Source organism: Acanthamoeba castellanii, assembly GCF_000313135.1.
Source record: "Acanthamoeba castellanii str. Neff unplaced genomic scaffold scf7180000084603, whole genome shotgun sequence".
NCBI classification, from domain to species: domain Eukaryota; phylum Discosea; order Longamoebia; family Acanthamoebidae; genus Acanthamoeba; species Acanthamoeba castellanii.
The window spans coordinates 229,968-256,533 of record NW_004457654.1 but is presented as its reverse complement, the minus strand read 5'-3'; the positions used below and the strand labels follow the sequence as shown (position 1 = coordinate 256,533).

The 26,566-nt window shown below is 58.1% G+C and overlaps 15 protein-coding genes across 15 annotated transcripts; 9 read left to right on the top strand and 6 right to left on the bottom strand.

Annotated features, from left to right (window-relative positions):
• Window positions 1-426: 426 nt before the first annotated feature.
• Window positions 427-698, top strand: ACA1_068690 (RNA polymerase II transcription factor B subunit 5, putative; the record flags this gene model as incomplete). The annotated part of the gene is made up of 2 exons (XM_004352761.1): window positions 427-461; window positions 524-698. 2 exons carry the CDS (start codon window positions 427-429, stop codon window positions 696-698), a joined length of 210 nt encoding a protein of 69 aa, XP_004352813.1.
• A 75-nt stretch (window positions 699-773) lies between these two features.
• ACA1_068680 (ribosomal L37ae protein family) lies at window positions 774-1,266 on the bottom strand (the record flags this gene model as incomplete). The annotated part of the gene is made up of 3 exons (XM_004352760.1): window positions 774-837; window positions 903-1,114; window positions 1,264-1,266. 3 exons carry the CDS (start codon window positions 1,264-1,266, stop codon window positions 774-776), a joined length of 279 nt encoding a protein of 92 aa, XP_004352812.1.
• Window positions 1,267-1,527: 261 nt separating this feature from the next.
• ACA1_068670 (dihydrolipoyl dehydrogenase) lies at window positions 1,528-4,499 on the top strand (the record flags this gene model as incomplete). Its single annotated transcript, XM_004352759.1, has 13 exons — window positions 1,528-1,642; window positions 1,746-1,831; window positions 1,900-2,035; window positions 2,105-2,205; window positions 2,285-2,428; window positions 2,517-2,618; window positions 2,903-2,991; window positions 3,082-3,280; window positions 3,363-3,522; window positions 3,621-3,782; window positions 4,101-4,177; window positions 4,253-4,342; window positions 4,437-4,499. The coding sequence occupies 13 exons, from the start codon at window positions 1,528-1,530 to the stop codon at window positions 4,497-4,499; spliced, it is 1,524 nt and encodes a 507-aa protein (XP_004352811.1).
• A 119-nt stretch (window positions 4,500-4,618) lies between these two features.
• ACA1_068660 (Fbox domain containing protein) lies at window positions 4,619-7,089 on the bottom strand (the record flags this gene model as incomplete). Its single annotated transcript, XM_004352758.1, has 9 exons — window positions 4,619-4,860; window positions 4,939-5,082; window positions 5,161-5,466; window positions 5,565-5,658; window positions 5,766-5,880; window positions 6,007-6,169; window positions 6,243-6,308; window positions 6,578-6,765; window positions 6,827-7,089. The coding sequence occupies 9 exons, from the start codon at window positions 7,087-7,089 to the stop codon at window positions 4,619-4,621; spliced, it is 1,581 nt and encodes a 526-aa protein (XP_004352810.1).
• A 184-nt stretch (window positions 7,090-7,273) lies between these two features.
• On the bottom strand, window positions 7,274-10,316 carry ACA1_068650 (Citrate transporter; the record flags this gene model as incomplete). Its single annotated transcript, XM_004352757.1, has 12 exons — window positions 7,274-7,452; window positions 7,574-7,759; window positions 7,826-7,949; window positions 8,020-8,283; window positions 8,371-8,613; window positions 8,693-8,912; window positions 8,984-9,161; window positions 9,242-9,344; window positions 9,426-9,482; window positions 9,566-9,861; window positions 9,942-9,973; window positions 10,021-10,316. 12 exons carry the CDS (start codon window positions 10,314-10,316, stop codon window positions 7,274-7,276), a joined length of 2,178 nt encoding a protein of 725 aa, XP_004352809.1.
• Window positions 10,317-10,763: 447 nt separating this feature from the next.
• On the bottom strand, window positions 10,764-12,498 carry ACA1_068640 (sarcosine oxidase; the record flags this gene model as incomplete). The annotated part of the gene is made up of 8 exons (XM_004352756.1): window positions 10,764-10,800; window positions 10,858-10,997; window positions 11,070-11,272; window positions 11,346-11,451; window positions 11,526-11,720; window positions 11,791-11,964; window positions 12,061-12,202; window positions 12,296-12,498. The coding sequence occupies 8 exons, from the start codon at window positions 12,496-12,498 to the stop codon at window positions 10,764-10,766; spliced, it is 1,200 nt and encodes a 399-aa protein (XP_004352808.1).
• A 282-nt stretch (window positions 12,499-12,780) lies between these two features.
• ACA1_068630 (polymorphic outer membrane protein) lies at window positions 12,781-13,603 on the bottom strand (the record flags this gene model as incomplete). The annotated part of the gene is made up of 2 exons (XM_004352755.1): window positions 12,781-13,234; window positions 13,329-13,603. The coding sequence occupies 2 exons, from the start codon at window positions 13,601-13,603 to the stop codon at window positions 12,781-12,783; spliced, it is 729 nt and encodes a 242-aa protein (XP_004352807.1).
• Window positions 13,604-14,323: 720 nt separating this feature from the next.
• ACA1_068620 (uncharacterized protein) lies at window positions 14,324-18,234 on the top strand (the record flags this gene model as incomplete). Its single annotated transcript, XM_004352754.1, has 15 exons — window positions 14,324-14,375; window positions 14,542-14,690; window positions 14,789-14,898; window positions 14,998-15,135; window positions 15,232-15,317; window positions 15,397-15,499; window positions 15,617-15,690; window positions 15,768-15,895; window positions 16,009-16,126; window positions 16,221-16,384; window positions 16,488-16,613; window positions 16,717-17,117; window positions 17,218-17,440; window positions 17,685-17,818; window positions 17,910-18,234. 15 exons carry the CDS (start codon window positions 14,324-14,326, stop codon window positions 18,232-18,234), a joined length of 2,331 nt encoding a protein of 776 aa, XP_004352806.1.
• Window positions 18,235-18,483: 249 nt separating this feature from the next.
• On the top strand, window positions 18,484-19,787 carry ACA1_068610 (PX domain containing protein; the record flags this gene model as incomplete). Its single annotated transcript, XM_004352753.1, has 3 exons — window positions 18,484-19,293; window positions 19,378-19,551; window positions 19,626-19,787. The coding sequence occupies 3 exons, from the start codon at window positions 18,484-18,486 to the stop codon at window positions 19,785-19,787; spliced, it is 1,146 nt and encodes a 381-aa protein (XP_004352805.1).
• Window positions 19,788-19,999: 212 nt separating this feature from the next.
• Window positions 20,000-20,191, bottom strand: ACA1_068600 (uncharacterized protein; the record flags this gene model as incomplete). Its single annotated transcript, XM_004352752.1, has 1 exon — window positions 20,000-20,191. One exon carries the CDS (start codon window positions 20,189-20,191, stop codon window positions 20,000-20,002), a length of 192 nt encoding a protein of 63 aa, XP_004352804.1.
• A 469-nt stretch (window positions 20,192-20,660) lies between these two features.
• Window positions 20,661-22,521, top strand: ACA1_068590 (RNA methyltransferase, TrmH superfamily protein; the record flags this gene model as incomplete). The annotated part of the gene is made up of 8 exons (XM_004352751.1): window positions 20,661-20,846; window positions 20,966-21,074; window positions 21,160-21,240; window positions 21,320-21,416; window positions 21,499-21,579; window positions 21,838-21,941; window positions 22,015-22,151; window positions 22,231-22,521. The coding sequence occupies 8 exons, from the start codon at window positions 20,661-20,663 to the stop codon at window positions 22,519-22,521; spliced, it is 1,086 nt and encodes a 361-aa protein (XP_004352803.1).
• Window positions 22,522-22,740: 219 nt separating this feature from the next.
• On the top strand, window positions 22,741-23,911 carry ACA1_068580 (Gprotein alpha subunit; the record flags this gene model as incomplete). The annotated part of the gene is made up of 2 exons (XM_004352750.1): window positions 22,741-23,205; window positions 23,279-23,911. 2 exons carry the CDS (start codon window positions 22,741-22,743, stop codon window positions 23,909-23,911), a joined length of 1,098 nt encoding a protein of 365 aa, XP_004352802.1.
• A 229-nt stretch (window positions 23,912-24,140) lies between these two features.
• Window positions 24,141-24,937, top strand: ACA1_068570 (uncharacterized protein; the record flags this gene model as incomplete). Its single annotated transcript, XM_004352749.1, has 2 exons — window positions 24,141-24,798; window positions 24,843-24,937. The coding sequence occupies 2 exons, from the start codon at window positions 24,141-24,143 to the stop codon at window positions 24,935-24,937; spliced, it is 753 nt and encodes a 250-aa protein (XP_004352801.1).
• Window positions 24,938-25,193: 256 nt separating this feature from the next.
• On the top strand, window positions 25,194-25,658 carry ACA1_068560 (uncharacterized protein; the record flags this gene model as incomplete). Its single annotated transcript, XM_004352748.1, has 2 exons — window positions 25,194-25,443; window positions 25,519-25,658. 2 exons carry the CDS (start codon window positions 25,194-25,196, stop codon window positions 25,656-25,658), a joined length of 390 nt encoding a protein of 129 aa, XP_004352800.1.
• Window positions 25,659-25,706: 48 nt separating this feature from the next.
• On the top strand, window positions 25,707-26,231 carry ACA1_068550 (acetyltransferase, GNAT superfamily protein; the record flags this gene model as incomplete). Its single annotated transcript, XM_004352747.1, has 4 exons — window positions 25,707-25,743; window positions 25,796-25,894; window positions 25,981-26,057; window positions 26,133-26,231. 4 exons carry the CDS (start codon window positions 25,707-25,709, stop codon window positions 26,229-26,231), a joined length of 312 nt encoding a protein of 103 aa, XP_004352799.1.
• Window positions 26,232-26,566: the final 335 nt, after the last annotated feature.

Sequence of the window (26,566 nt, the reverse complement as noted above, 5' to 3'; positions counted from 1 at the left end):
CGAACACAAGGCGGATCGGCTTTTCCTTGTTCGCCGTCCTGTAATCTCCCATTGGCCGCTTTGGCTCCTTGAATTAAACGCAGAAAAGGCAATGGCTCGTGACCGCCGGCAGGCCAGCCCTCCTTCCCCCCCCCCCGTTGGGGGTAAAGAGTGGTTCTTGTTTTTTGAAGGCCAAGTGGCTTAGCCTTATGGTTGTGCTGCGGAAAGATGATGTCCGGGAGCTTGCTTGGCTCTTTGTGATTGAAGAAGGTTCCGGTGGTTGCCTTCAAACAGGCTATCCCTTGCTTGTTAGGTTTGAGTGTGCACAAGGGGTGCAGAGAGTTGGCTGGTCGTGTGCCCAAGTTGCACAAAGCAAGGCGCCCTCTGAGGAAAGGGCCTTGTCTGGGCTTCTTGTCTCTGCACCACTTTATTCTTCTCACGCCACCAATGGTACACGCCACGAAAGGAGTGTTGGTGACTTGGTGCGTTGCTCCTCCTCCTGCTGCGCAAGGAACCAACAGCTGACAGGGGTGGTGTGGTGCAGCGATGCTACGATGAAGCAATTCCTGCTCTTCTTGGACAAGGAGCATCATTTCATCATCAAGGATTTGGATGAAACCCATCTTCTGGTGGACGCAGCCAAGGCGACCCTCATACAGGAAAAGATGAACGAGATGTACGAGGAAAACACCTACGTGCCAATAAAGACTGACAACTAAGATGCAAGAAAGGCATTGAAGCAAAAATTGATAGAGATACCCAGCGCACTACATTTATTTTCAAGGTCGAATAATTTAGGCGGTCTTCATCTCACGGAGACGACGGACAGTCGACCTCACGGTAGCGGCGGCGGTGGTGCTGAAAGAGAAGCAAAAGTAAGAAAATGACGGATGAGGAGAAATGGGACAAAGAGGGAGGCGTACTTCATCACCCAGGCGCCACCAGCGAGAGTCTTGCCGCAGCCCTTGCAGTGCCAGATGCCCACAGCGGTCCTCTTGACGGAGTCCTTGCCGCAGAAGGTGCACGTGTAGCGAGCGTGCTGCGTGATTTCCATCTTCTTGATCTGCTTCCTCAGGGAAGCACCATAACGGGTACCGTACTTACCGGTCACGCCGACCTTCTTCGTGCGCTTGGCCTACATTAACACATCATCGATCAGTATTTCGTTTGCCATTAAGAGGTCTTAAGCGATCGATTCGTTGCAGAAAGGCCAAGCACAGAACAGCATAGTAGGGAGGGGAGCTTGGCGAGGAGGGAGCATGAAGGAATTCGCAAATCACTTACCATTGCTTTGGATTTTGAGAAGCCGAAGCTAGTGACTCTGGGGGATGAGAGAGGGAGAAGAAAGAAGAAAGCCGATGCCTACCGTCGACAGTTTATTTCTTCTCTGTCGCGTCCGGATAAAACTGGGATTTCCCTGTTCTCTTTTTTCGAAGCATTTCCTCTTTGCACTTTGCGCCACCGCACTTCTTGTCTTTGATCTGTCGCCGACATCGAAGCCCTCAAGAGCCCGCGGAGAAGCAACGGTTTCCATTTCACACAAGAAAGATGAGAAGAGGATTGATTCAGGCCTCCAGGAGCGCGGTGCCCACATCCGCCAGCGGTGTCTTTGCCTCCCGGGCATTCCCGAGGACCTTCATCGCTTCGCGTGGTTTCGCCACTGGTACGCCCATTTCGACACTGTGGCCATTCTCCCTAGCATACCGCGTAGTGGGTGGTTTGATTGGGGCTTATTTAATTGACGCCGGCACTCAACTGTTGAGCAGCTGCCGAGCAGGATGATGTGATTGTCATCGGAGGTGGTCCCGGCGGTTACGTCGCTGCCATCAAGGCTGGGCAGCTCGGCCTCAAGGTACCACAACCGGACAAATTAACAATCGATTTCCAAACGGTTAGATCTAACAATTTTTTACGCGTAAGGTCACATGCGTTGAGAAGCGCGGCAAGCTCGGCGGTACCTGCCTCAACGTTGGTTGCATCCCCTCCAAGGCCCTGCTTCATGCTTCGCACATCTACGAAGATACCAAGAAGTACTTTCCCGACCACGGCATCGTTTGTACGACCCCCCCCCCGTAAAACAACACTCGTTGTTTGCATCAAAACTGATGCTGTCACTCCTCCTCAGTCGACAATGTCAAGCTCGACCTCGGCGCCATGATGAAGTCCAAGGAGAAGGCTGTCAACGGCCTCACCTCCGGCATTGAGTTCCTCTTCAAGAAGAACAACGTACGCTCCACACCACACCGCGCACACGCACGCGCACGCGCACACGAATGGAAAAGCCTGACCGCTTCCGCACGTTCAGGTCAAGTACGTCAAGGGTTTCGGTAAGGTCTCCGGCGCCAACGAAGTGACCGTTGATCTTGCCGAGGGCGGTGAGAAGAAGCTCAGCGCCAAGAACATCATCGTCGCCACCGGCTCGGATGTCATCGGCCTTCCGTTCCTTCCCGTACGCCCCCAGTTCTCCCGCCTTTCAAACGCTCAGCTCGTTTGATCAACGCATGATCGCCAACGTCGCTTTTCTTGGACTCTTGCAGATTGACGAGCAGCGCGTGGTCTCGTCCACCGGTGCTCTTGCGCTGAAGGAGGTCCCCAAGAAGATGGTTGTCATCGGTGGTGGCATCATCGGTCTTGAGATGGTGCGCACCCTCTCTCACTCGACTTCCCTTCGTCTCTCTGGCCACGCACCACTTTTGCCGCCTTGGTTCCGCTCAGTTGGGCCAAGGCATATTTTCATGGTGCCATAACAAGCAAACGGGCCTCTTTTTCGATGATGGCCCAAGCCCCTCCAAAGGGGGCCATGGGTCTCTTTCATCAGTCCATGATGCCCACATCTCTTCAACTTTCTTTCTTTCTTTTTTTCTTCTTCTCTTTCTTTTCCTTCTCCTATTCTCTTGCTCACGTTTTTCGTTTTTGTTGACAGGGTTCGGTCTGGCGCCGTCTCGGTACTGAGGTCACCGTGGTCGAGTTCACCGACAACCTCTGCGGCGGCGCCGCCGACGGCGAAGTCGCGTACGTAGAGCCTCTACCTATTTACTGTTGGCGCTCCGCACGCACGAAGCTCACCACTCACGCGCTCGCTCATCGTCTTTGCCCACACAGTAAGGAGTTCAAGAGGATCCTGGCCAAGCAGGGCATGAAGTTCAAGATGGGCACCAAGGTCACCGGCGCCAAGGTCGAGCCTAGCTCGATCACCCTCATCACCGAGCCCCGCGATGGCGGCAAGACCGAGGAGGTGGCCTGCGACGTCGTGCTCTGCTCCGTCGGCCGTCGTCCCTACCTCGACGGCCTCGGCCTCGAGGTGCGTGCTGCCCCCTTTCCAGACGTGTTTGCTGGCGTTGGTTGACCGACCACTCAACTACCCCCCCCCGCCGCACGTGCAGAATGTCGGCGTGAAGCTCGACAACCGCGGCCGCGTCGCGGTCGACGACCACTTCCGCTCGAATGTGCCCAGCATCTACGCCATCGGCGATTGCATTCCCGGCCCCATGCTTGCGCACAAGGCCGAGGAGGACGGTATCGCCGCCGTCGAGATCATCGCTGGTGCGCTGCCCCGTCCACTCTTTCCAAACCTAAGGCCACGCGCCCTTTCCTACGCCGTTGCTCACCGTACACGCGATCTCTCTCTCTCTCTCTGACAGGCGGCCATGGCCACGTTGACTACAACGTCGTTCCGTCGGTGGTCTACACTCACCCTGAGGTGGCGTGGGTCGGTCAGACCGAGGAGCAGCTCAAGGCTCAGGGCATCCAGTACAAGGTCGGCAAGTTCCCCTTCAAGGCCAACTCCCGCGCCCGCACCAACGGTACGCACCGACCTTACTTCCCTCCTCCGCCATCTGCTCCACGTCTCTTTCCTTCCTCTCTCTCTCTCTCTCTCTGGCCACGCACCACTTTTGCCGCCTTGGCTTCTCTCAGTTGGGCCAAGGCATATTTTCATGGTGCCACAGCAAGCAAACGGGTTTCTTTTTCGATGATGGCCCAAGCCCCCCGCAAAAGGGGGCCATGGGTCTCTTTCATCAGTCCATGATGCCCACATCTCTTCAACTTCACACTTTTCTTCATCGTCTCACACTCTTGAGACTTTGTCAGTACTGACTAGCCGACCGTTTACGTGGTTGCAGACGATGATGAGGGCTTCGTGAAGTACCTCGCCGACGCCAAGACCGACAAGGTCCTCGGCGTGCACATGATCGGCGCGGTACGACCCCTCCCTCCTATCATTTCTCCCGTCCCACTCCTGCTCATACCTGCGTTCTTTGCCCGGATGGTGCAGATGGTGGGTGAGATGATTGCCGAGCCCACGCTTCTCATGGCCTACGGCGGTTCTTCTGAGGACGTTGCCCGTACCTGCCACGCTCACCCCGTACGCCCCTCCACCCAACACCAACTCGTCATCATCCTCCTTTCATCGCGAGGCCCGTGTCTCACTCATAGTTCGAACCATTCTGTGCATGCAGACGCTGAGCGAGGCTGTCAAGGAGGCTGCCATGGCCACCTACGACAAGGCCATCCACTTCTAGACCACACACACACCACACAATTCACATCCCCTCCTGTCACATTTTGTCCCCTGCCTTCCACAACCAAACACGAACACCAACCTTCTTCTTGTCTCATCGTGATGCCAAGTTGCGCGGCTTCATCGACGTCTGGTGAGATTGCCCCTGCGGATCTCCGCGATCTGTCGCTGGATGCGGGCCACGTCTCTGGCCACCTCTTCGCTGGTGGGCGTCGAGGCGGATAGGTGCGTGGCGGCCGCCTTGCCCGCACCGTTCTCGGGCTGCAATCGTCGGCGAGCCTGCACGTTCTCGTCGGCGTCAGGGTCAGTCGCGAAGCCTCTCCCGCCGCCCATGTCGGCCATCCAGATTCGCGTCGTATCAGCTGCCACCGAAGTCGATCAGCACTAAACGAGATCGCTGTCGTGTGCGTGTGCGTGTGCGTGTGCGGTGCGCGTCGTACCTGTAACGATGACCTGGGAGTTGGTCCAGCACACCCCCTTCCGGCCGCCGAAAGCAAAGACGTCGCTGCGTTTTGGGTCGTAGCACATGAGCGATGCAGTGCCAACACTCTCCCCCGCGGGCGGCAACGATACAAGCGAGCCACCTGCCCCCCCCCCCACCCACCACGAGTGAGCGAGCAATCGATTGACGTGAAAAGGCTGCGGGTTGAGCTCACACGTACCAAACACCGCGAAGTCGGTGTTGGCCTCCAGGCGGAAGGGCGACAGGGCCACCTTGGACGCGTAGCGCACGGGCGGGCTCCAGAACGATGCCCTCGCCCTGGCGACCTTCCGATCGGCAGCTCTCAGTTCGATCCAGTCGTGGTCGTGCGGGTTGGGGCAGAAGTAAAGGCAGTCGCCCTCGTGGTTCAGCGCCAGGGAGCGCACGGGCGCGCTCATGACGTAGCGCGCGATCTCGGCCGGTCCGGCGCGAGGGTCCCACACGCGGACGGATGTGTCCATCGACGCGCTCATCAGCCGCACGCCCTCTTTATCAAACAACACATCTTTACATGTTGTAAACATATATATATATACCATATATATGTTAGGCATGCTGTCGCACAGTGTGTGGGTACCAACGTACCCTCGACGAAGTGCGTGTGGCCGACGAATGACTGCACCTGCTTGCCGGCCTCGAGGTCCCACAGGGCCACCGTTTTGTCCTGCGATCCACTCACCTGCAGCACCCACCACCGCGCGATAGAACGAAGAAAGAGAGAAGGGTCAGCCAGACAGCCGAAAGAGCGAAGACGACGCTCAAGTGGACGGTTGAACAGCAGCGCACCAGGAGCGATTTGTGCCGCCGGAGGCAGGTGACCTCGAACTTGTGCCCGCTGAGCGTGGTCGAGCAAGACGCCTGTTTGCCTTCGTCGCACACGTTCTGCCACACCTTGATCGTTCTGGGTGCGCACACAGCAGCGGCGTGAGTGGTGATCGTGTTTGTGTGTGTGTGTGTGTTTGTGTGTGTGTGTGTGGTGTGCGTGTGCATGTGCACGTGCGTGTGCGTCGGGTGAGGCGTGCTCTACTTGTCCCACGACCCGGTGATGAGGCGATCGGTGCCGTCGACGAATTGTGCGCAGCTCACGGTGCTGGCGTGGCCCTTGACGCCGCGCCACAGGTGCCATCCCTCCCGGCCGTCGTTCAAATCCCACCGGGTCACCCATTTCGGCGCCGACGGCGTGGGCGGGCCTGACACCCTCAAGTCAGCTCCAATTCAAGGCCTGCAGTAGATTGCATTCCCTGACAAGGGCCGCGCGCGCACCTTTGCGCCAGATGGCCACGCAATCGTTGGTCGCGTTCCTGCCGAAGACTCCAACTGCCACCACATCTGTACGTCAAAGGTGGTTAGTACAGGCGAGGACGCGTGCGACGCACACGCACGCACGCACGCACGCACGCCAGAGAGAGAGAGAGATTGGTCATTGCGTGCCTGGGGCGGCGAAGCTCTGCTCGTCCACGGCGAAACACGACAGGTCTGCTTCCACACTGAAGCTCGATCTGTGCTTGGACCGGGCCAGCTTGTCCGCTTTCCCAGCGCTCCTGTTTTGGTTTGTTTTGGCGAGTAAGGGAGAGACCAGGACACTCGTACGTGTGCACCACACGGAGGTGTTGTTGGGCGGTACAGGCTCTTGGACTGGGCCGCGAGGAGGCGAGCCCAGTGGAGGCGGTCGTAGGCCTGGTAGGCGGTCCGCCACCCGACCTGCGCCGGGTCCACCACACCCTCGCCCCAGCGCTCCATCGCGCGCCAGCAGTCCCGCCGGGCCTGTGTGCGCCACACCATGCCACTGCGGCGCCGTAGTCAGTACGCGCACTTGACCACCAACCACGGGCTGAGGCGCTACGTACATGTCGGCGATGGCGCTGAAGAGGCGGCAGGCGAGCCCGAACCGGGCGACGTCACCGCACGACACGAACTGGAGCACGTTGACCCAAACCTCCCACGGTAGCTCTCCCGCTCCGCCTTCGTCGCACCAGCCCCACTCTTCGTCTTCCTCCTCCTGTGCAGCTTGCTCCTCCCTTGGCTCAGCTTCCGCCGCCAGCACCACCTGCTGCTGTGCCTCCGCTGGCCGGGCTCGCTTCGTAGCACCCCCTCTGCGTCTCCTTGGCATCTCTTTTATTTTCTTCACTACTTTTATTAATATGTTTTATTCATTATTAATATATTATCCATTTTTATCTTTTTCTGGAACTGTGTTTGGTGAAAGGGCCACAAAGAAAGAGAAAGGAAGGGATGATGATGTCTCATTGAAGACATAAAGTTGCGGCTGCAGGTGTCCTCCAGAGAAAGAGAACTCAGTACCAGGGGATGAGAACATGGGTGACGAGGAGGTAGACGTTGGAGATGAGAAGCGTGAGGAGGCAGCACGGAAAACCGATGCGGAAGAAGTGCATGAACGTCAGCTTGTAGCCCTGCTGCTCTGCCAGACCTGCCGCAACGATGTTGGCCGGCGCTCCGATCAGCGTAGCATTGCCTGCGTGTCGTTGGTCGTGTGTCGCGTGCCAGGAGCGCGCCCAGGAAGTGCGTGAGAACAGGAGCGAGCGAGGGGGGGGGAAGCAATAGAAAACCCCAATGTGAGGCTGCTGGGGACGTACCTCCGAGGCAGCAGCCAAAGACGAGGGCCCACACGAGCGGGGTGAGGGGCAGGCCCATGTCGTCGCTGGCGAGCCGCGCCACGACGGGGATCATCGTCTGTGTGAAGGGAATGTTGTCTATGACGCCGCCGATCGTGCCGCCGACCCACACCAGCAGCGTGATCGCCACCGCTAGACGAATTTTGCCTGCACGCAGCACGCACCAGGTTAGCTCAACTTGTTGTTGGAGTCAAGGCGAGTTGGTGTACGCACCCTCAGGGAACTGGCCAATCAGCGATGCGGTGTGGTCGGCGATGAACTGCACGACGCCCAGCTCCTCGAGCGCCTTCAAAAGTACAAAGAGGCCCGCGAAGTAGATCAACGTTCCCAACTCCACCTGAGCGCAAACACAAGAAGCACAGGTCAGCAGACTTTACGTCAATGTGTATGCGTGCACGTGGGGAAACCTTTTCGAAGACGGTGTTGATGTCGCGAACGTCGGCGAGGATGAGGAGGACGACGGCTCCGATGAGGGCGGTCCACGCGAGGCTCAGGTGCAGCTCGACGAAGGCCTCCAGGAAGAATACAAACACCACGATCAAGAGCACGATGCCGCTCTTGATGAGCAGCGGCTTGTTCGTGATGACGTACTTGCCCTCGATCTCCGCCACATACTCGGCCTCGGCCAGGTTGCCCTTACCCACTGCTTTTCCCTCACGCACCACGTTTTTCTGGTGTGTGTGGGTGTGTGGGTGTGTGTGGTGAGGACCCTTCTGGTCGGGGGTTAAATGAGAGACAGAGCTTGGGCGTATAGATACCAGGTTCTTGATGTGCTCCTCGAGCTTCTTCCTGACAATCTTGGCCTCCTCGCCGTCGTAGGCGTTGATCTTGCTGACGGTCATCTGCCAGATGGCGATTTCGCGCATCTTGCGTGTGACAGGCTGGCGCTTCAACTGCTCCCGGTAGAGTCGCTTGAGGAGAATGAACACGCCAATAATGCACAGGAGCACGCCTGGCGCAACGTGCGCCGAAAAGCTACCGAAGTTGATCAAGCCCGTGTGCTACGCGGAACTCACGATTAGTCTCTCTCTCTGTGTGTGTGCGCTATGCGTGTCGTGACGGGTGTGGCATGCGTCGTACCTTAAAGCCGTTGACGATCAGGATATTCGGCGGGTCACCGATGGCGGTCGAGGTACCCGATATGTTGGCAAACAGGACTTCGGCGATGATGATGGGCAGCGGGTCGAGATCCATCACCGAACACAAGCGAATGGTCATCGGTCCAAACAGCAGCATGGTCGTGACGCTGTCCACGAAGGGCGAGAGAATGGACATCAAGATGCACAACAACACCAGCAACCTGCACGATATCGAGAGAAGAGTCAGTGAGTGCGTACCCACGGCACGCCGATCCAACGGCGGCGTACGCACCGCCAGTAGTCGCCGTTGGCCATTTTGTAGGCTCGGACGGCGGCCCACTCGAAAAAGCCCGTGTCGGTGAGCACACCCACAATGACCATCATGCCGAACAAAAGGCTCACGGTCTCGTAGTCGATCCATGACACCACAGTTTCGAAGCTTGGCCGTTCGTGGATGATAGACAGCGCGGCTGCATAACGGGAACGTGCATCATGTTAATGGAGGTAAGGCAGGAGAGAGAGGTGGTGTGAAATGGAATGAAGCACTTACCGAGAGCCACGAACGAGCCCATCAAAGCGGCAATCGTGTGGTGGATAAGGTTGAAAATGATCATGGTGTAGACCATGGCCAAGATCGCCATGCCAATCACCACCTGCGCGGAACAAGGACACGAGAGTAGCAACGTCGTGAGTCTTTGATGACGCGCACCCTTGGCAATTAGGAGTGGAGATACCTGGTGCTTGGCCAGGCCGCCCGCAGCCAAAACGTGCAACTCCAACGCAATGGGCAGCTGCAGGGATGGACAAACGGTAAGAGGTTTCAGAGAGGTGCAGTGAAAGCGCCTCATCACCACAGTGCGAGCTAGCAACTTACCGTGCTGTTGGTGGTGACCACGACGCGGACGGTCTTGTAGTGGACATCGTGGAGCTCAAACTCCAGCTTTTCCTCGAGCTCGTGCTCGGGATCGAGCTGCGCGCTCCAGTCCTCGACTTTGGTCCAGTTACCCGCGGCAGAGGAGGGGAGATCGCTCGAAGAGCCTTGTAGCTCCAGCGCGATCTGTGCGGTCTCGGAGGCAAGCTTCTGGGCGGCCAGCGTGACGTCCAGTTGCGATACTTCACTCGCGTCATAGGCTAGCATGTAGCTGACAACAGAGTTAAGGAGCCGAGACACTATTGAAGAGGACAGAGTAGTAGAACGAAAAGTGAAGATGGAGGGGAGGGTGAAGGGTGGGAAAGGATATGATTGGCACGGCAGCGGAGAGGCCAATGAGGTGCTTCTCCTCTTCCACCTCAGCTTGCGACATGAGACAGCCGATTGCAAAGGCCAACGTGCATAGGATGAGGGTGATTTTGAAGTTCTTGGCCGACAGCACGCCTCGAAGAAGGACTCGCAGATTGGCCATGGGCGCCGCGCGAAATGAGGCAGGCGGCTCATCATCGGTCTCAACTTCGTTGATCCTACTCTCTGAAGTCATAATCGAAGGGGGCGTTGTGGTGCCGTAGGTGCCGGATTGTCGCATGTAGGCCGAGTGGCGCAGAACCACATCTTCATCGGCGGAGGTGAGCAAATCGTAGTCTTGGGGAGTCTCTCCCAAATCATCCGCATCCAGGAAGGGATCGTTCATCGTCGAATGCATGAGGCCGCTTCGCGAGGCCCTAAGCGAAGCCATGTGGAAGACGGGAGGTGGGTCCTCCAGATCAGCTGCTGAACTGCCCGTTGCCTGCGAAGTTTCAGTTGATGTGAAAATGAAATCATAAAAACAAAACAAAAACAAAAAATAAAATTGGCGCCATTTTCCCGAGAGCAGGCGCAGCTCACCTGGTGCTGGGCTGTGGGTATCAGGGGAGTGCGGGACATGTCCAGCCAACAATGCTCAGGGTGGTGTGGATCTAGAGAGAGCTGGTCGAGCAAGTGAGTGATGTTGTAGAAGCCAGCTCGTCGTGGGTTTTATTAATGAAATTTGCCAGAGGGAAGTGGCTGCCGCGTCATCTTGGCGCCAACGCACGTGCACCAAGAAGCTCTCTGCGTCGGTGCACACGCCTTGCGGCCTACCGCGCGTGGCCGAGGCTCCTTACAGCTTGGGAGTCTTGGCGTTCTGGAGGGCAGGCCTGACGGTTGATGTCGCGTTAGCAGAGTTGGATACATTACAGAGGCGAGAGGCGTACCTGGTGATCCTGAAGGCATCAATAGGGTAGGTGGTCTGGCCGTTGACGGCGATCTGGGCCAAAATGAGACCAATGAGGGACGCCCACTTGTAGGCGTGGCCGGCACCGACGAACACCGACACCTGGGGGTAGGCAGGCATCTGAAGAAGGGTGTAAGGCAATGTGCAGAGGGGGAGATCAGGAGATCAGGATTGAACGCGGCGAAGGGGCACCTTGTCGATGATGAAGTGCCTGTCCGGTGTCAGGCAGTAGAGGCAAGTCTTGGTGAAGTCGACCTCGTCGCACGACTCGGGAATGTACTTCTTGAGGAAGTTGGTCACGGTGGTCTCCGCCTTCTTCTCGGGCACGTACGTGCGGGTGTTCGCCGTCACAACTTCGCCTCCGCAATCCAGACCGGCCTTGGTGGCCACCTCGCCTGCAGCAGCGTGCAAGACATTCATTCCACAAGTCAGCTTCTGGCCAGGAGAGGATTGGGGGGGAATGCGAACCATAGACGGGGAAGCCGTAGAAGCACTTCTTGTCGTAGTACGAAATCCAGACAGGGAAGCGATCAGGGGCGAAGGCGCGCAGGTTCTTGGTGTGATAGTAGGTCACCTGACAGACAGCAACAACGGCCCCATTAGTATCACTATAGAGGCTGGGGAGAGCGAACAGCACGTGATGGCTACCTGTTCCTGGGTGACCCACAGAGGAAGGTCGAGGCCAAAGCTGGACTTGACGATGTCCTTGGTCCAGGCGCCGCTGGCCATAATGAGCTTCTTGCAGCTGAACGCGCCCTTGTTGGTGATGATCTTAGCACCCTCGGTGCCGAGCGGCTGGATGAGCTCCACAACAGTGTTGGCACTGATGCGAACACCCCTGGCCTTACAACATGAAAAAGAGATGGTGAGTGGTGCTGCTTAGGCAGAGTGTTGTGTGGCTCAAGTGACATACCCTCGCCAAGGAAATATGAACCGCATTGCCCTTGCGAGCATCAACGAGACCACCATCGGCCTGGTACACCGCGTGGTCTGCATCGGTCAGGTTGAACTGGGGGAACCTCTTCCGGACCTCCTCGCCGGACAACACGGTGTGGGGCATGCCCTGGGTCTTCATCGTGGTGATGTACTGCGTTGTCGTGATGGTTACAGATCAGTATGGACATGGAGCCTAGGTCCTTAATTGGTATTGGCCTGTGTACCAAAGAATGAGGGAGGAGCGTACCTTGTCCACCTCGGTGCCGGACTTGGGGCCGAACACCAAAGCTCCGGTCTTGTGGACCAGCTCCACGCCCGACTCATCTTCAACCGCCTTCCACGCGGTGTACATGTGGGGCGCCAGCGTCGTGTAGCACTGCTCGTCATAGCTAGCCGGAAAACACCAGTTAGTCATCACTTGTGGAAAAAAAGAGGGTGGGCAAGAGTGTGTGTTGGGGGTGCGGGTAGAGAGTGCGGTGTACCTGAGGCGGATGATACGGGAGTGGTCCTGCGAGCCGCCGTTGTGGTGGCCCAGCTCGAAGCGCTCGATGCCGAGCACCTCCTCGCCGGGGACCTGAGTGGAGAGCCAGTACAGCGCTGCGCTACCGATACCGCCGCACCCGATGACGATGTAGGTGAAGTCCCTCTTCTCAGGGGCCATGCTGCTCGTGGGTTGTGACTCCATCTTTCTTTCTGCTAAAAGTTGCGATGAGTGAATGCACAAAATCCTGCTCCTTAATTGAAGATTGCAAGCGATTACGATGAGCAAGACAAACCTGACCAACTCCTGCGTTGAGACACAAGTCACCAAACGAAAGGTCGTGCCCGTGGTCCTCGTTACCATTTACAGAAAAAGAAAAAAGAACACAAATGCACAGAAACAAAATAAAAACAAATAGAAAAAGAAGAAAGGTCTGGAAGGAGATGGTGTATTGAGGGACGTAGTTCCTCAACCTAGTACGAGGGTTTAGGCAGAGCAGAGGGGAGAGTTGCAGCCGCTGAGGCACTCCACTTCACCGGTCTCGATGGCGGGCCTGGGCTGGTTGATGGTGGCTCCCGCGCAAGCGATATCGTTAGGCGAGTTGCCGGTCATGTTGGACTCGATGAGGTCGAGCTGGCTGCCGGTGACGTAGATGCCCCCGCCAGTGGTGGTGGCCGTGTTGGAGGTGAAGTAGCTGCGGGCGATCGTGCCGCTGCCGTTTTCCAGGTAGAAGGCCGCGCCCTTGTCAGCCCCACTGTTGGTCACCTTGACGCCCTGCAGGGCGATGTTGGCGTAGCGAGTATAGAAGGCGCCGCCGTTGCCACCGGGCCTCTGGCAGTTGTTGACGATCACGCCGGCGATGATGGCGTTGCCATTCTCGACCGTGAAGCCGGGCCTGCCGCCGCAATCGATGGTGGCGAGCTGCACGCCTTGACCAGAGCTGGACTTGGCGACACACATGTCAACGGTTAGGTGCCGGAACTGTAATCAACGACAGGTCGCCAAAGTACTCGTGGTGGGTATCGAGAACGTACTTGATGGTGTACTGGGCGCCCTTGAGGGTGATGTTGGAGTTGCCCTCGCCAGAGTAGGTGCCGGGGAAAAGGAGCACAGTGCCGCCGTAGGGCAGCTCATCGAGGGCATCCTGAATGGTGTCGAGCGGGCACTCGAACGTTCCGTTGCACGACGAACCGCAGGTGGAGGTGTCGCAGCCACCGGGGCGCACCCATAGAGAGGACTGGGCTCTCGCGGTGAAGACGAAGGCCAGGAGGAAGGCCGAGACCAGCAAGGTGAAGGTAGTGCGCGTCATCGGTGGTTGAAAGCCTTGGGTGGTGTGGTTGGGTTGGGTTGGGTTGGTCGAGATGTGTGTTGTTGAGCTGATTAGCAAGCAGGCTCAAGCAGGGCTTTTAAGGGATTTTAGACTGGTGCCATTGGTCAGTTGTAACACTGCCAGCCCACACGGAAAGCTTGGAAAATTCGCACATTCTGCTGGACTAAGCCAGCATATGGGTATTACCTCCCGGCAATGGAGAGCCTATTGCGATCACTCCAGCTCTCCTGCCCCATACTGGAGAACTCAAGTTGTGCCTTGTTGCGGGAGTACTATGGTGGACGCATTCAACGACCATTGCTCGCAACTCTGCACACGATGAGACATTTCCGTGGGTTGTGGCTCGTGGGTTGTGGCTCTGTGGTCAGCTAGGATGTTGGCACGAGCCGCAATGTACAGTGCGCCGTTGGCTCTCCTCGAGCTCTCAGCGTTTGCCTAACGACCATCAAAAGGGGAGGCGAAATGGCTTGCTACATCACCGTGGTGTCGAACTTGTAGCATCGCCTGGTGCAGCGTTCCTTCTCTGTGTGGGTGGGAAGCGGTGCTGTCTAAGCAGTGTGGCCGTGTCCAATGTTCACTCCCGTCACTACCGTATCCACTGCGGCACGAGGAAAATGATAATGAAATTCATTAAATGGAACTGTGTTCGTCTTTCCCTTGGGCAGTCAAGAGCACGTGCACGACGAAGAAGGCACCACAATGGCGCACCATGTGGCTTCCTTGGCCTTCCTGTTCGCCGTTCTCATTACGGGTAACTTGAATCGTCAATCTTTTTCGCACCATCTTATCGCTTTCGTTTTCCATCGATGAATTGATTACTCCATCTCTCTGGATGCATCCACTGGTGGTGGCCAAAACCCATCCTCCTCTCGCTCTTCTTCACCTTCGTCTTCTCTCATGTGATTTTTCTTGTCTAGGGTTCGGGGCGGGGGTTGAGGGCTCCACGTTCACCCACGAGTTCGACGCCGACGGCATCGTGTCGTTCCTGCACGGCCTGCCCCACTTCGACCTTACGCTCCACAAAGCGGACAACCGCTTCGACCCCAAGTCCTGGTCCTACGACCAGGTACGCACGCCATCATCGCTCTTCCTCCTCCTCCTCCTCTCCTTCTCCGCCGTTTGGCCCTAACCGAACGGGGTGGTGTTTATTGTGCGTGTTGGCAGACCATGATCTGGTTTGTGGTGCCTGGTGCGGTCGTGGTCGCGTTGACGCTGCTGCTGGCCATTCTGCTGGCCGTCCGCAAATGCGTGCGCTCTTGCTGCGCTTCGCGGAGGTACCTAACGCTTCCTTCAACGCACCGCACCGCACCGACACACCACATCACACGCCGCACGCATCTTGACATGACGACACGCAACACAACCGCAAACAGGGAGCATGAAGACAGCGACGACTTTGACTCCTTCCCGACGCCCGAGTATCGCGGCGGCCCTGTGAGGCGCCACCGGCGAACCCCGACGTGGGTGCGATGCGTGCACGCGCTCACCTTCCTCCTCATGCTGGCCGCAATGTACGACCCACCGGACCTTTGTTTGTTCCCTCTCCTCGCACCACTCGTTCTCTTCGTAGCGCCTCTCACACTTTTGTCGTTGTTTGTACTTCGAAGTGGCGTGGTGGTTGTGACGTGGCTGGCCTCCTACGACTTCTTCACCTACGTGGACGAGTCATTCGAACCGGTCGACGACACCAACAGTACGGCGACGGACTGTCGTTGCTCACTGTTTGCTCAACTGTGAGAACGTCGCCTCACTCTCGCTCTCGCCCAACGCAGAATACGTCGAGAGCGCCTTTGATAACGTGGAAACGCTTTTGAACATGAGCCGCGCGGGGCTGCACGGGGTCGGCCAGCTTAACGAGACATTCACCGCGATCAGGTACGCAATCGGCGAACTTAAACCTGGAATCGACAATGCGCTATTTGTCGTGGTCCTCGCATGCTCGGCCCTCGTTCAGCCGACCCTGACCGTGTCGTATCGTCGCATGCACCCCAGAAACGATGTTCTGACGCTCAGCGTCTCGGCAGACCAGCTCGCAGGCTCCCTGAACCAACTGCCCAACCTACCGAGTGCGTGCCCTCGCCCAATCTCACGCCCCCAAAGGCAACTGTCGCCCGCTTTTGCTGATCGCATCGCACGCGGCCAGGCTTCCGATCAGCGTTGGAGTCGTGGGCTCAGCGACAGGTTCTGGACCTGCCCGCCGCGCTGCCGCCCATCTACTCGGACCTGGCGGCAATGAACGCCTCGCTCACCAGCTTGCCCGACACCACCTCGGTAATTTTTAACTCCTATTCTGTGGTTGTGTGCGAGTCGTGTATTGTTGTGAATCGCGCCTTATGTGTCGTGTCAATGGACTATGGGTAACACGATGATGGTCGCCGGTGCAGGTTGCAGCGGCGTTGGTCAATATCAACGCCAGCGTTGCGCTCGGCCAGTTCGTGGACATCTCACAATTTTCCCTGCTCGTCTCGCTGACCTCGACCATCAACCAACTCCACGCTCCGCGTACGTGCTGCGCGAGAGCCACTTGAGCCTCCTCCCCTCACATCTTCGTCTCACTAACTCTTTGTCGCTTGCGTGACTGCGTGTCGACACACAGTTCTGAACACGACCGAGGCCCTTTACGGCGACCTCAAGACGGTGGAAGAGCAGATGAGGCAGTCGCTGCTACCTACCGAGACGTCGCTCGTGCAGGCTGTGATGGCCGGCGGCGCCAATCCCCCCTACCCTGACGACGTCACATCACTCGCACAACAGATCCAAGTACTGTAACCCAGGCTCTCGCTATGCGTGCGTGTGCGTGTGCGTGTGCGTGTGTGCGTGTGCGTGTGCGTGTCGCTAAAAGAAAATCACTCGCTGTCTGCAGCAAGCCTACATTTCAAAGGGCGACGCCATCAACGCGCTGCCGTCTGTGCAGCAGCTGGTGCAGAAACTGATTCAATACAACACCACCGCGAGCCTACCTGCCGCCGTCAACCGCGACACCTTGCTGGTACCCCCTGCCCTTTAGCCTGTAGCCGCGTGTGCCCTTTAAACTGTAGCTGCGTGTGCGCGTCTCATTTTTGAGTTTATGTTGCGTGGTGATGATGTTGTAGATGAAGGCCAGCTACGAGCTGCATCTGCCGATCTCGTTCGAGATGGGCACCATCGTCCAGTTCCTGGCGATGCTCGACTCCTTCGACCCCTCGGCCGCCGCCGGCTTCCTCCGCAGCGACGTCGCGCCGGCGCTCGCCAGAGTGCTGGACTACCTGGTGGTCCCGCCCGGCTATCAGGAGGTCTACGAGAACTGGGCCAGGCAGACCAACGACCTGTCGGGCCAGATGGACTCCTACCACACCATCCAGAACGAGATCAACGACTACCTGCCCACCATCGAAAGCGTGGTGGACAAGGTCGAGCTGGGCCGGTTCATCTACTTCAACGTCACCTGCGCCTGGATGCTCCTGGCCTGTCTGCTCTCCCTGCTCGCCATCTGCAAGCCGCGGCTGCAAACCTGGTATGTGCAAGTGTTATTTACACTACTGTTGCGAATGTAATATGTTATAACTATTTATGTGATGAGTATGTATTGATTAACATGAGTATGTTGTTTTTAGGCTGATGGTGATGTTGTACGTCGCGCTGTTCTTCGCTGGTCTGGAGATGGTGGTCTACCTCCCGCCGTCGGTCTTTACCTCCGATCTCTGCGCCGCTCCTGACAACTTCACGATGTCCCTGGTGCCCTCCGACAACGCCGATCTGGCCGAATACGTGACCTACTACGTCTACTGCACCAACCAATCCGCCGCCGCCAACCCCTTGCTTCCCTACACTCACGAGGTACCCCTCGGCCCACGCACACGCACACGCACACGCACACGCACACACACTTGTCTTACGCGTGTCACAAGGTGCGCGCAGCATTGGCTGAAGTAGATCCGCTGCTGGCGACCCTGCAAAACTACAGCTCAGTCGTTATCGCTGCGCAAGTACGCCACCCACACCGGCAGCTGAGCAATTGGCTATCGGTGCCGTTGTTTGAATAGAAAAGCTCATCTTCGATCACTCTTGTTTCTTTCGGAAGCCGTGCGTGAACAACCTCACGGAACAGCTCAACTACAGTCGACACGAGATCGGCCACCTCGAGCAGCTCTCCAACTGCAGCACACTCCACCCGCTCTACCAACAAATGAAGGTCAACGTCTGCCAACACCTCACGTACGCCACACCCGTGGTTCCGCCCCACCCACTCCCCTCGCTCAGAGTTTGGCGCCGCTGATCTATCTTATCGGACCTAAAATTACATCAGACCGGCCGCCTTCTTGGTGTTCGCCGGACGAGGGGTGCTGGTGGTGGTCATGCTGGTCGTGTTCCTCCTGTCGCTCTGCACGCTGGGCCACCAGAAGCGGCTGCCCAACGACGACGCCACCTTCCCGATGACCCGCACCACCCGGCGCCCCGTCTTCCTCACCGACAGCGACAGAAGCGCGTCGCGGCCACTCCTGCGGGCCATGACCGAGGACTACCTGGCGCTGCCCTCTGAGGACCGACAACTTCGACGAAGTCGCGACATGATCGAAGCCGCACCCTCGGCGCCACCCGTCAGCGAGCTGAAGATGTCCGTCAACTACTAGCGGGCCGGTTTGCGACATTTGTTATTTTATTTTATTTTTATTGCCCTTTCTTTTCTTGTTGGCCAAGAACACAAAAGTCTACAGAAAACCAATACATCGCACGGAAGACCACTTTCATCTTCATCCTCCCTGTCCGCAAGAGTCGGTACTCCCTCGCCATTCCTCACCTTCTCGCTGTGTTCTTTGATGCTTACTATTCTTTTATAAATACTGCGTTGTTTTTGTGTTTAGTTGCCCCAAACAGGCGCAATGCAGGCACCACCCCTACCACGCAGGCCGGGGCCTCTGCCGGCGACCCAGCCTCCGCCCCGCATCCCTGCACGTCCGGCCCTGGCTCCGGGCTATCCGCCTCCCGCCGGCCAGCCCTATCCTCCCTCCTACGGCCCCGCACCACCGGTCGTCCACAGTGGCCAGCAGCCCTACCACCACCCTGGGCAGCTGCCGAGGGCAGGCTCTGCCCCGCCGGCGCGTCCACCACCACCGACCGCGGCCCCGACGCCGGCGTTGCCGCCGCGACCAGTCACCCAAGCCCCGGCCGCGCCTGCAGTGCCCAATCGACCCAACACCTACGCAGGCCAACCATCAGCGACCACTCCCTACCACCTTCATACACCGCCGCCCATGCCCTCGTCTTCTTCGTCGTCTTCGTCTACGCGGCCGTACATCATGTCGACTGTGGCGACCACCAACACGACGGCGGACGACGATTCGATCACGGACCTGCTGAAGGAGACGTCGAGGGACTACCTGAAGGGCATCGGCCAGGGCGTGAGCGCGCTGCTGAAGACCGACGGCGACGGCGACGGCGACGACCCGGCAGCGCTTACGGAGGAGCAGCGGCGGCTGGAGCGCGAGCGCGAGAAGGAGCACCAGCGCAGGGAGGACGAGTACATCGCCCAGCAGAAGAGGCGCGTCCTGGAGGAAGAGGAACAGCGACGACGAAGGACGGCCACACCCGGCGGCGCTGCGCCCCATCAAACCGCATCGCCCGCCTCGCACCAGATGACCTTCACCTTGACCAGCAGCCTGAAGAAGGAGTACGTGGGGAAGGCCTACACGGTACGATGTGAAGAATGATGTAGTGTGCTGTGGTCACACATGTTGTATTTACACTGATGTTGTTGTGTAACGCTCCATTCGAAGGTGTATGCAATCGAGGTGGTGTGGAACGGTGTGAGTTGGACGGTGTACCGGCGGTACAAGCAGTTCAACGACTTCAGCTCCCAGGCGAAGAAGGCGTCGTTCACCTTTGCCTACGCGCTGCCGGGGAAGAAGATCCAGGGCAACCTCAAGGACCACTTCGTCGAACAGCGCCAGGTACGGAACGACCATGCAGTATAGTACAACGTCACGAGATGTGATGCTGTTCTGGTGCTGACCCAAGGGTGCAGAGAGAGCTGCAGAAGTACGTGCAGGCGGTGAACGAGAAGGCGCCAGCGATGATGTCCAACAAGAAGGCTCGCGTGGCCCTCCTCCGCTTCTTTGCCCCGACACAGGTGGGCGACAAGGCCAGCGGCGGCGGCCTCCCCTTCGACCTCTCCGACCTTGTGTGACATCGGCCCAAGCTCTGACGTCAGCAACGTCATGTAGCGGGGTGACCGTTGGGACAGGAAGAAGAGGACAGAAAGATGACCGCGTGGGGGGACTACGGGAAGAAGGAGAGAGGGAGCACTTCCCTTCTCTCCTTGGCTTTCATTTGAAACGATGCGCCAGCTCCAGATGTAAACAGCAGACCGCAATCAAAGGCTGCCAGGCGAGTGGTCGCTCAGTCGAACATGAGGACAAGCTGGAGGGGCGAGTGGAGCTTGTTCTGGGTGGGGTGGGTCTCGTCCAGGTCGTGCTGGTGGGCCAGGCGAGTGCCCAGGCACATGCGGTGGGTGTCGCACAAGGGAGTCTTGAGCAGGGGCGCCTTGACGGGTTCGGCGCTGTTGTGCTTGAGCGTAGCGGGGCTCGACATCTTGTTGTAGCGGGGCGGGTGCAGAGGAGTAGAAGTGTTCGGCGAAGTGAAGGAGTAAGGCAAAGAGGGAGCGGCTCCTTTTTGTAATACGGCGGTGAGTGCTGGCGAGAGGGGTAGAGTCAAGATGAAGGTGAAGTTGACACGGGTTTTTGTGTGAACATGAGAACGGGGTTTGCACCTGGCCGAGGCTCCGTCTTGCTCCGGCGGAGAACGAACGCCACAGAGAGCTCAACACGCCATCTCGCGTCAGCAGGTTTGGCCTTGTCGTTTTACCACCACTGCCACAATGCCACAGCTCTGATTTTCCACTGGCGCTTTGACTGGACGGTTACGCACCATTCGGCAAGTTCGTTGAAAATGGCAGTGCCACCGACTGCCAAAATCCAACGGAAATATGTAAAGATGAAATATATTTCCGAAAAGATTTCCGAAATTTACCAAAACCGATTTGAAACAACAGGGCAAAGTGATGGAGGATCCGATGGAGCAAGAGTGTGGAGTTGCGAGGCCAAACATTGATTTGACGCTTGCGGAGGCGGAGGTGAATGACGATCTCGCGAACATCAGCTACGTCACTCGCGTTCTCGCCGCCGATTCGGCAAATCTCAACGACGTGCAGAAAGTGCGTGTGATGCTGCACAACTCGGCCACCAAGGTACTTAAAACATTCTTATTATCTTATTATTGTTATTGTTATTCTTTCTCGTAGTGCAATCATTTATTTGTGATTAATAATCAAATAATGAGTGATTAATCTCTTGCCGCCCTCGGCAGGCAGTTGAGGAGCGAGTGGTGTCGAGGAGCACGTTCGTCAAGCTGATCGAGAGCACGAAAGCCTGGCGAGCCTTCACCGGCAAGGCCAGCAAGAAGGCTCCACCCACAGGTGCGCGCGAGTGAGTCTTTGCAGTTCTGCTTTAACTGTTAACTGGAACCGCTGACGAGGTGGTGGTGCATGTCTATCAATCCAGTTGGGCCGCTGCTCGTTCCCTCGAGCGAGGCACCGCCTCACGGCGTGGAAGCACCCCGCAGGCTCCGCCGAGCCGAGCACAGTACGCACTGCCGTCTCCCTTCCGTCATCAGACTCACACCACGAGCCGGAGCTCACCTGTTGCTTGTTGGTGGGGCCAGTTCTCTCACAGCGCACGGGCAGGATCCTGCTGGTCCTCGAGCGGTGCATCGACAACCTCAACCAACACGCCATCCTCCGCACGGCCGAGTGTCTCGGGTAACATACATACATGTCACTGCTCACCGCTCTGGAACTCACTCTGGCCTGAGTGACCGCCTGACCTCCTCTTTCACTGCAGTGTTCAGAACGTGTGGCTGGTCAACCCGCCCGACCAGCGCAAGAAGAACGAGGGGCTCAATCGGAACGTCACGATGGTATGGTACCTCGCAGTCCCCTCCCCGTCACGTTGCGCGTCCACCTTCTAAAAGTTCGGCTAATTCAACCCGGCCCGTGCCATCAGAAAGCAGACGACTGGCTGACGATCCGCACGTTCCACACCACTCGAGAGTGTATAGATGCCCTACGAGAAGACCGCAGGTAAGACTACTTGCTGACTTGGCTCTATTGTGCGGACCACTGTTCACACACACACACACACACACACATACACACACGCACACGCACACAATCGCCCCAGGGAGATTTGGGCCACCGACTTGTGCGCCGAGGCAGTGTGCCTTGACGAGAGCGCTGGCGGCCTTGAACTTCCGCAGCGGGTGGCCATTATCGCCGGTCGGGAAGGTAAGCGCCGCCGCTCGCCACTCCCCTTGTCACGGCGACTTGTCCCTTATGCTCACTGCGAGTTTCCCGTCAGGCGACGGGGTGAGCGAGGAGATGCTCAAGGAGGCAGATCGGCGGGTCTATCTCCCCATGTATGGCTTCACCGATTCGTTCAACCTGAGCGTCGCGATGGCGCTGCTCGTCCAACGATTGTTCTACATGTGCCCCGAGGTACTACGTCTGTCGCCATCATCGTCTTTTGTTACCTTCACACTTTTTCTCTACTCACTCTCCCTCCCCTGGTGGCCAGGCGCGCCGCAATCTCACGCCAGAGGAGAAGCACCAACTGCGCATCCAGTGGTACACCAAGCTGGCCAAGGGGGTGGAGAAGAACCGCGAGGAGTACGCGCGTTACATCAACCACCCGCCGCCACCGCTGGACGACCTGCGCGATCCCACCAAGAGGCCCGGAGCCAACAAGGGCATCATGAAGAGCCGCAAGCGGATCAATCAACGCACCACAGCCACAGCCGCCTCCGCCGCCACCGCGAGCAATCTCGACCGGGCAGCTCACGGGGCCGAGCAGACCCGGCAGGACTGAGACGGTCTCCTTTCGTTGATGATCGGAGCCCGAAGCAATTAATTAAATGGTGCCTCTCTCCACCTGCACCCCCCCCCGTCGTCGTCCATTGACCTTCAACCCCTGAATAGGTTCTTGTTTTTGTCGACGTCGCTGGCCAGCACCAGGCTGAGCTGACTCAGTCAATTAGAGAAGAAGCGAGAAGAGAGAAGAGAGAAGAAGAGCAACAAGGAGGACGAGATGGGATGTGGGGCGAGTACGTTGACAGAGGAGGAGCTGCAGGCGAGACAGACGTCGAGGGAGATAGATGTACAGTTGCTGACAGAGAGGAAGGAACTGCGCGATGAGGTGAAGCTCCTGCTGCTTGGGGCGGGCGAATCCGGCAAGAGCACGTTCGCCAAGCAGATGCAGATCATCCACAAGAACGGTTTCACGGAAGAGGAGCGCCTCACCCAACGACCAGTCATCTGCTGCAACGTGCTCGACGCCATGAAGAAGCTGGTCCAGGCCGTGGAGCGGTTCAAGAGCGACCAGCGCGCGCCCGGCCCCGAGCTGCTCGAGGACAACGAGGAGGCGGCCGAGGCGATCGACGAGATCGACCTCACCAACGACCTCCAGCTCACCGGCCAGACGGTCCAGTACCTCAAGGCCCTCTGGGCCGACACCGCCGTGCAGGCCGCCTACGAACGCCGAAGTGAGTTCCAGGTATGTGTGGGCTTCGAGGGTGTGTGGGTGGGTGGGTGTGCGGTGGATGAGCCAAGGCTGAGTGTGTGCACAGCTGAACGACTCGGCGGCGTATTTCTTCGATGAGCTGAGTCGGTTGGCGCGGACGGACTACGTGCCATCGGAGGCCGACATTCTGCGACTGCGGAAGAAGACCACGGGCATCATCGAGACCAGGTTCGTCGCCGGTACGCTGGGCTTCCGCATGGTGGACGTCGGCGGTCAGCGCAACGAGCGCAAGAAGTGGATTCACTGCTTCGAGGACGTGAAGTTGGTCATCTTCATCACGTCGCTGTCCGAGTACGACTGCGTGCTGGAGGAAGACGAAACGACCAACCGCATGCGCGAGTCGCTCTGCCTGTTCAGCGATGTGATCAACAACCGATGGTTCATCAAGACGCCGGTCATCCTCTTCATGAACAAGAAGGACCTGTTCGCGGAGAAGATCAAGCGGGTGAACCTCAACGTGTGCTTCAAGGGCTACCGGGGCAAGCAGCGAGACTACGACGAGGCCATCGGCTACATCGCCAAGCGATTCATTGACTGCAACAAGTCGCCGTCGCCCGATCGACAGACCATCTACACTCACCAGACCTGCGCTACCGACACCGGCAACGCGCGCGTCGTCTTCAACGCCGTCGACGAGATCCTCGTCTCAGGGCTCATACGTTACAACGGCTTTGGCTGACAGTGTACGGGCGTGCATTTAAAAAAGAGAAACAAAGACCTATTTATTTGCGACGCGCCATCCACGGCTGAAAGAAACTGAATATCCTACATTTATAAATTTATTTTAACTTGATTAATTTGAGCACAAGATGGAAGGGATGAAGACAGAAGAGGAGCAGGCGTTGTCACCTGTGGTGCAAGAGGTAGAGCAGGAGGGACCGACGCCGCGAGAACGATTCCACGAAAAGATGAGGGCGAGGGAAGCGAGGAAGAAGACCCCACACGAACACCAAAATCGACTAAAGAAGAAGACGAACGAGGGGAAGCACGTCAGGCGAAGGCGCACCGAGTTCGACCACTGCGCCTGGGCCGAGCTCGTTGCAGAGCGTTTCGATTCCAAGCAGCGCTTCGAGTGCTGGCGCTGCGACGAACCCAAGGAAAGCCGCATCCTCTACAAATGGCACATCGCCACAGACGAAGACCAGCCAGCGCAGCCCGCCGGCGTGGCTGAAGTGCCAGACGATGGCGCGGCCGAGCAACGGGCAGCAGCACAAATCGCGGAAGATGAAGCACAACTTGGCGAAGATGCCGCACCACCAGAAGATGCCACTACTTCGGTCAAGACCATCTGCCTGGGGTGCTATGGCCACCTGCTGTCCTTGCGCAAGGGCCGCGACGCACCACCAGCCGGCCGCGAGGTGCAGCAGCAGCATCAACGCGGGGAGGTGGACGGAGGTGGTGGCCAGCAGCACACACCCCAACGAGGAGGCCACGGCGCAGGCGTCGCGGTGGACCCCACCGATACGGCACCCACAAGGCTGGCTCCACACCCGCACAAGCGACGCGAGAAGAAGCACGCTCGCGTGAGCTACGTCGTCCCCAAGGGCATGCGTGGCGGCCGCGGAGGTGCAGCATCATCAGCGCGGGGAGGTGGCGGCGGTGGCCAGCAGCAACCCTCCGCGGCTTCGACCTAAGCTCCGAGCTCAAGCCACCACCCTCTCACCCAGGCGGCATCGAATCTGAAGGCTTCCGCGAACACATGTGAGCGCAGCGCTTCTGCTCGAGTCTGGCCGTTCGACAATCTTTCAACGCGATACTGAAGGCGGACACCACTATCACTGGATGTTATTTCTTTGTACAGCCGCCGTCTCTGCTCTCGTTCGTCTCTCGCCCTCTCTGTCTCGCCCGTAACTCTTTGCCTTCGAAGAGGCGTGACCGTTGGTATCGATGCGCGCCAATTTTGCTGCAGAAATGAAATCCCGCCAGCAACAGGACAAGCAGTTGTCTACACAAAAGCAAGGATGGAGCGGACGGAGGTGAAGGTGCGTCGGGCGGTGAAGGAGGACGCGCCGCTGTTGGCATGGGCGGTGCTGGAGTCGACGAGGGGCCACCAGGCGCGGGGCTTCATGGACGTGCGGTTCTCCTTCCTTCTGCCGGAGCGCGAGGACGAAGTGCTGCGCGTGCTGCGGCAGATGGTCGAAGACGACGCCCCTACCTGCGTGCGCTGGGACGGCTTCCTCGTGGCCGAGCTCGACAGCCAGGCCGCCGCAGGTACCCCCGTCAAGTGTTGATGATGATGCTTGCAGTGGCCTACTCACTTTTTAACTCCGGCGTGTGTGCACTCAGTGCTGTGCTGCTGCGGACCGCGAGAGAAGCCCTTCGACGAGTACTACGCCCTGGTGGAGCGCGTTGTGGCAAGCCAGGGCTGGCCTGCGGAGTGGGTCGATTCCCTCCACCAGAAGTACGGTCGCCTCACTCAGGTCTGAGCTGCCTTCTGATGGTTGTGTGGTGTGCATCGTGGCGCTGGTGGCAGAATGAAGGACCTCGGGTCGGTGCTGCCCAGCATGGCGGGTACGTTGCCATAATCTGCGAGAGGGACGACGGTTTGCTGACGTGTCGCCAGATGAGAACGACCACTGGATGATCGAGTGGGTGGCCACGAAGCCCGAGTTCCGTCGCCGAGGCCTCGTCAACCGCCTCCTGCTCGAAGCTCTCGAGATCGGTAACGCGCTCTTTCCCCTCCTGCCGCCTCGTCTCAGCTTCGGCACTCACGCTCTTCTGTTTCTTTCTTCACCTGCACCCACGCAGGCAAGCAGAGTGGGTACACTCGGGCACAGATATCGGCGGTGGTTGAGAACGTCGGGGCCGTGAGCGCCTACAAGAAGGTACCCCCATCCAACGGTCTCGAGACTCTTTCAATGAGTGAGCGCGACTGCACACAAAAACCACAAACGCGGCAGGTGGGCTTTGAGGAGTACAACACGGTCACGTCGCCGCTCCTGCGCAAGCACCTGCCCATCAGCGGGGTGACGACACTGCGCATGCAGCTGCTCCCATGAGGCCGACCTCTGCCACACCCGATTCATGCCCACGCCCCCAAAGAGTGCGACCAAGCGCAGTGTATGCAAAACAATGTTGTTGTTGTTATTGTTGTAATGGTCTTGCTCATTCATCATACACTTGAAGCCGCAGGCCCACGTTGGGTGCCTCTCCAAAAAAACGAAAATCAATCCTCCTCCATCTCCCTCCATCTCCCTCATCTCCCTCTTCGCTGTCTCGTTGCCGCTTCCCTTGTGCGTCTCTTCATCGTCGTCGGTCCGGCTCGGCTGTTTGCCGTTGCACTGCTGATGTCAGCAGCTGCCGCGGGGTGGTTGTCGTAGGACGGCGAACGACG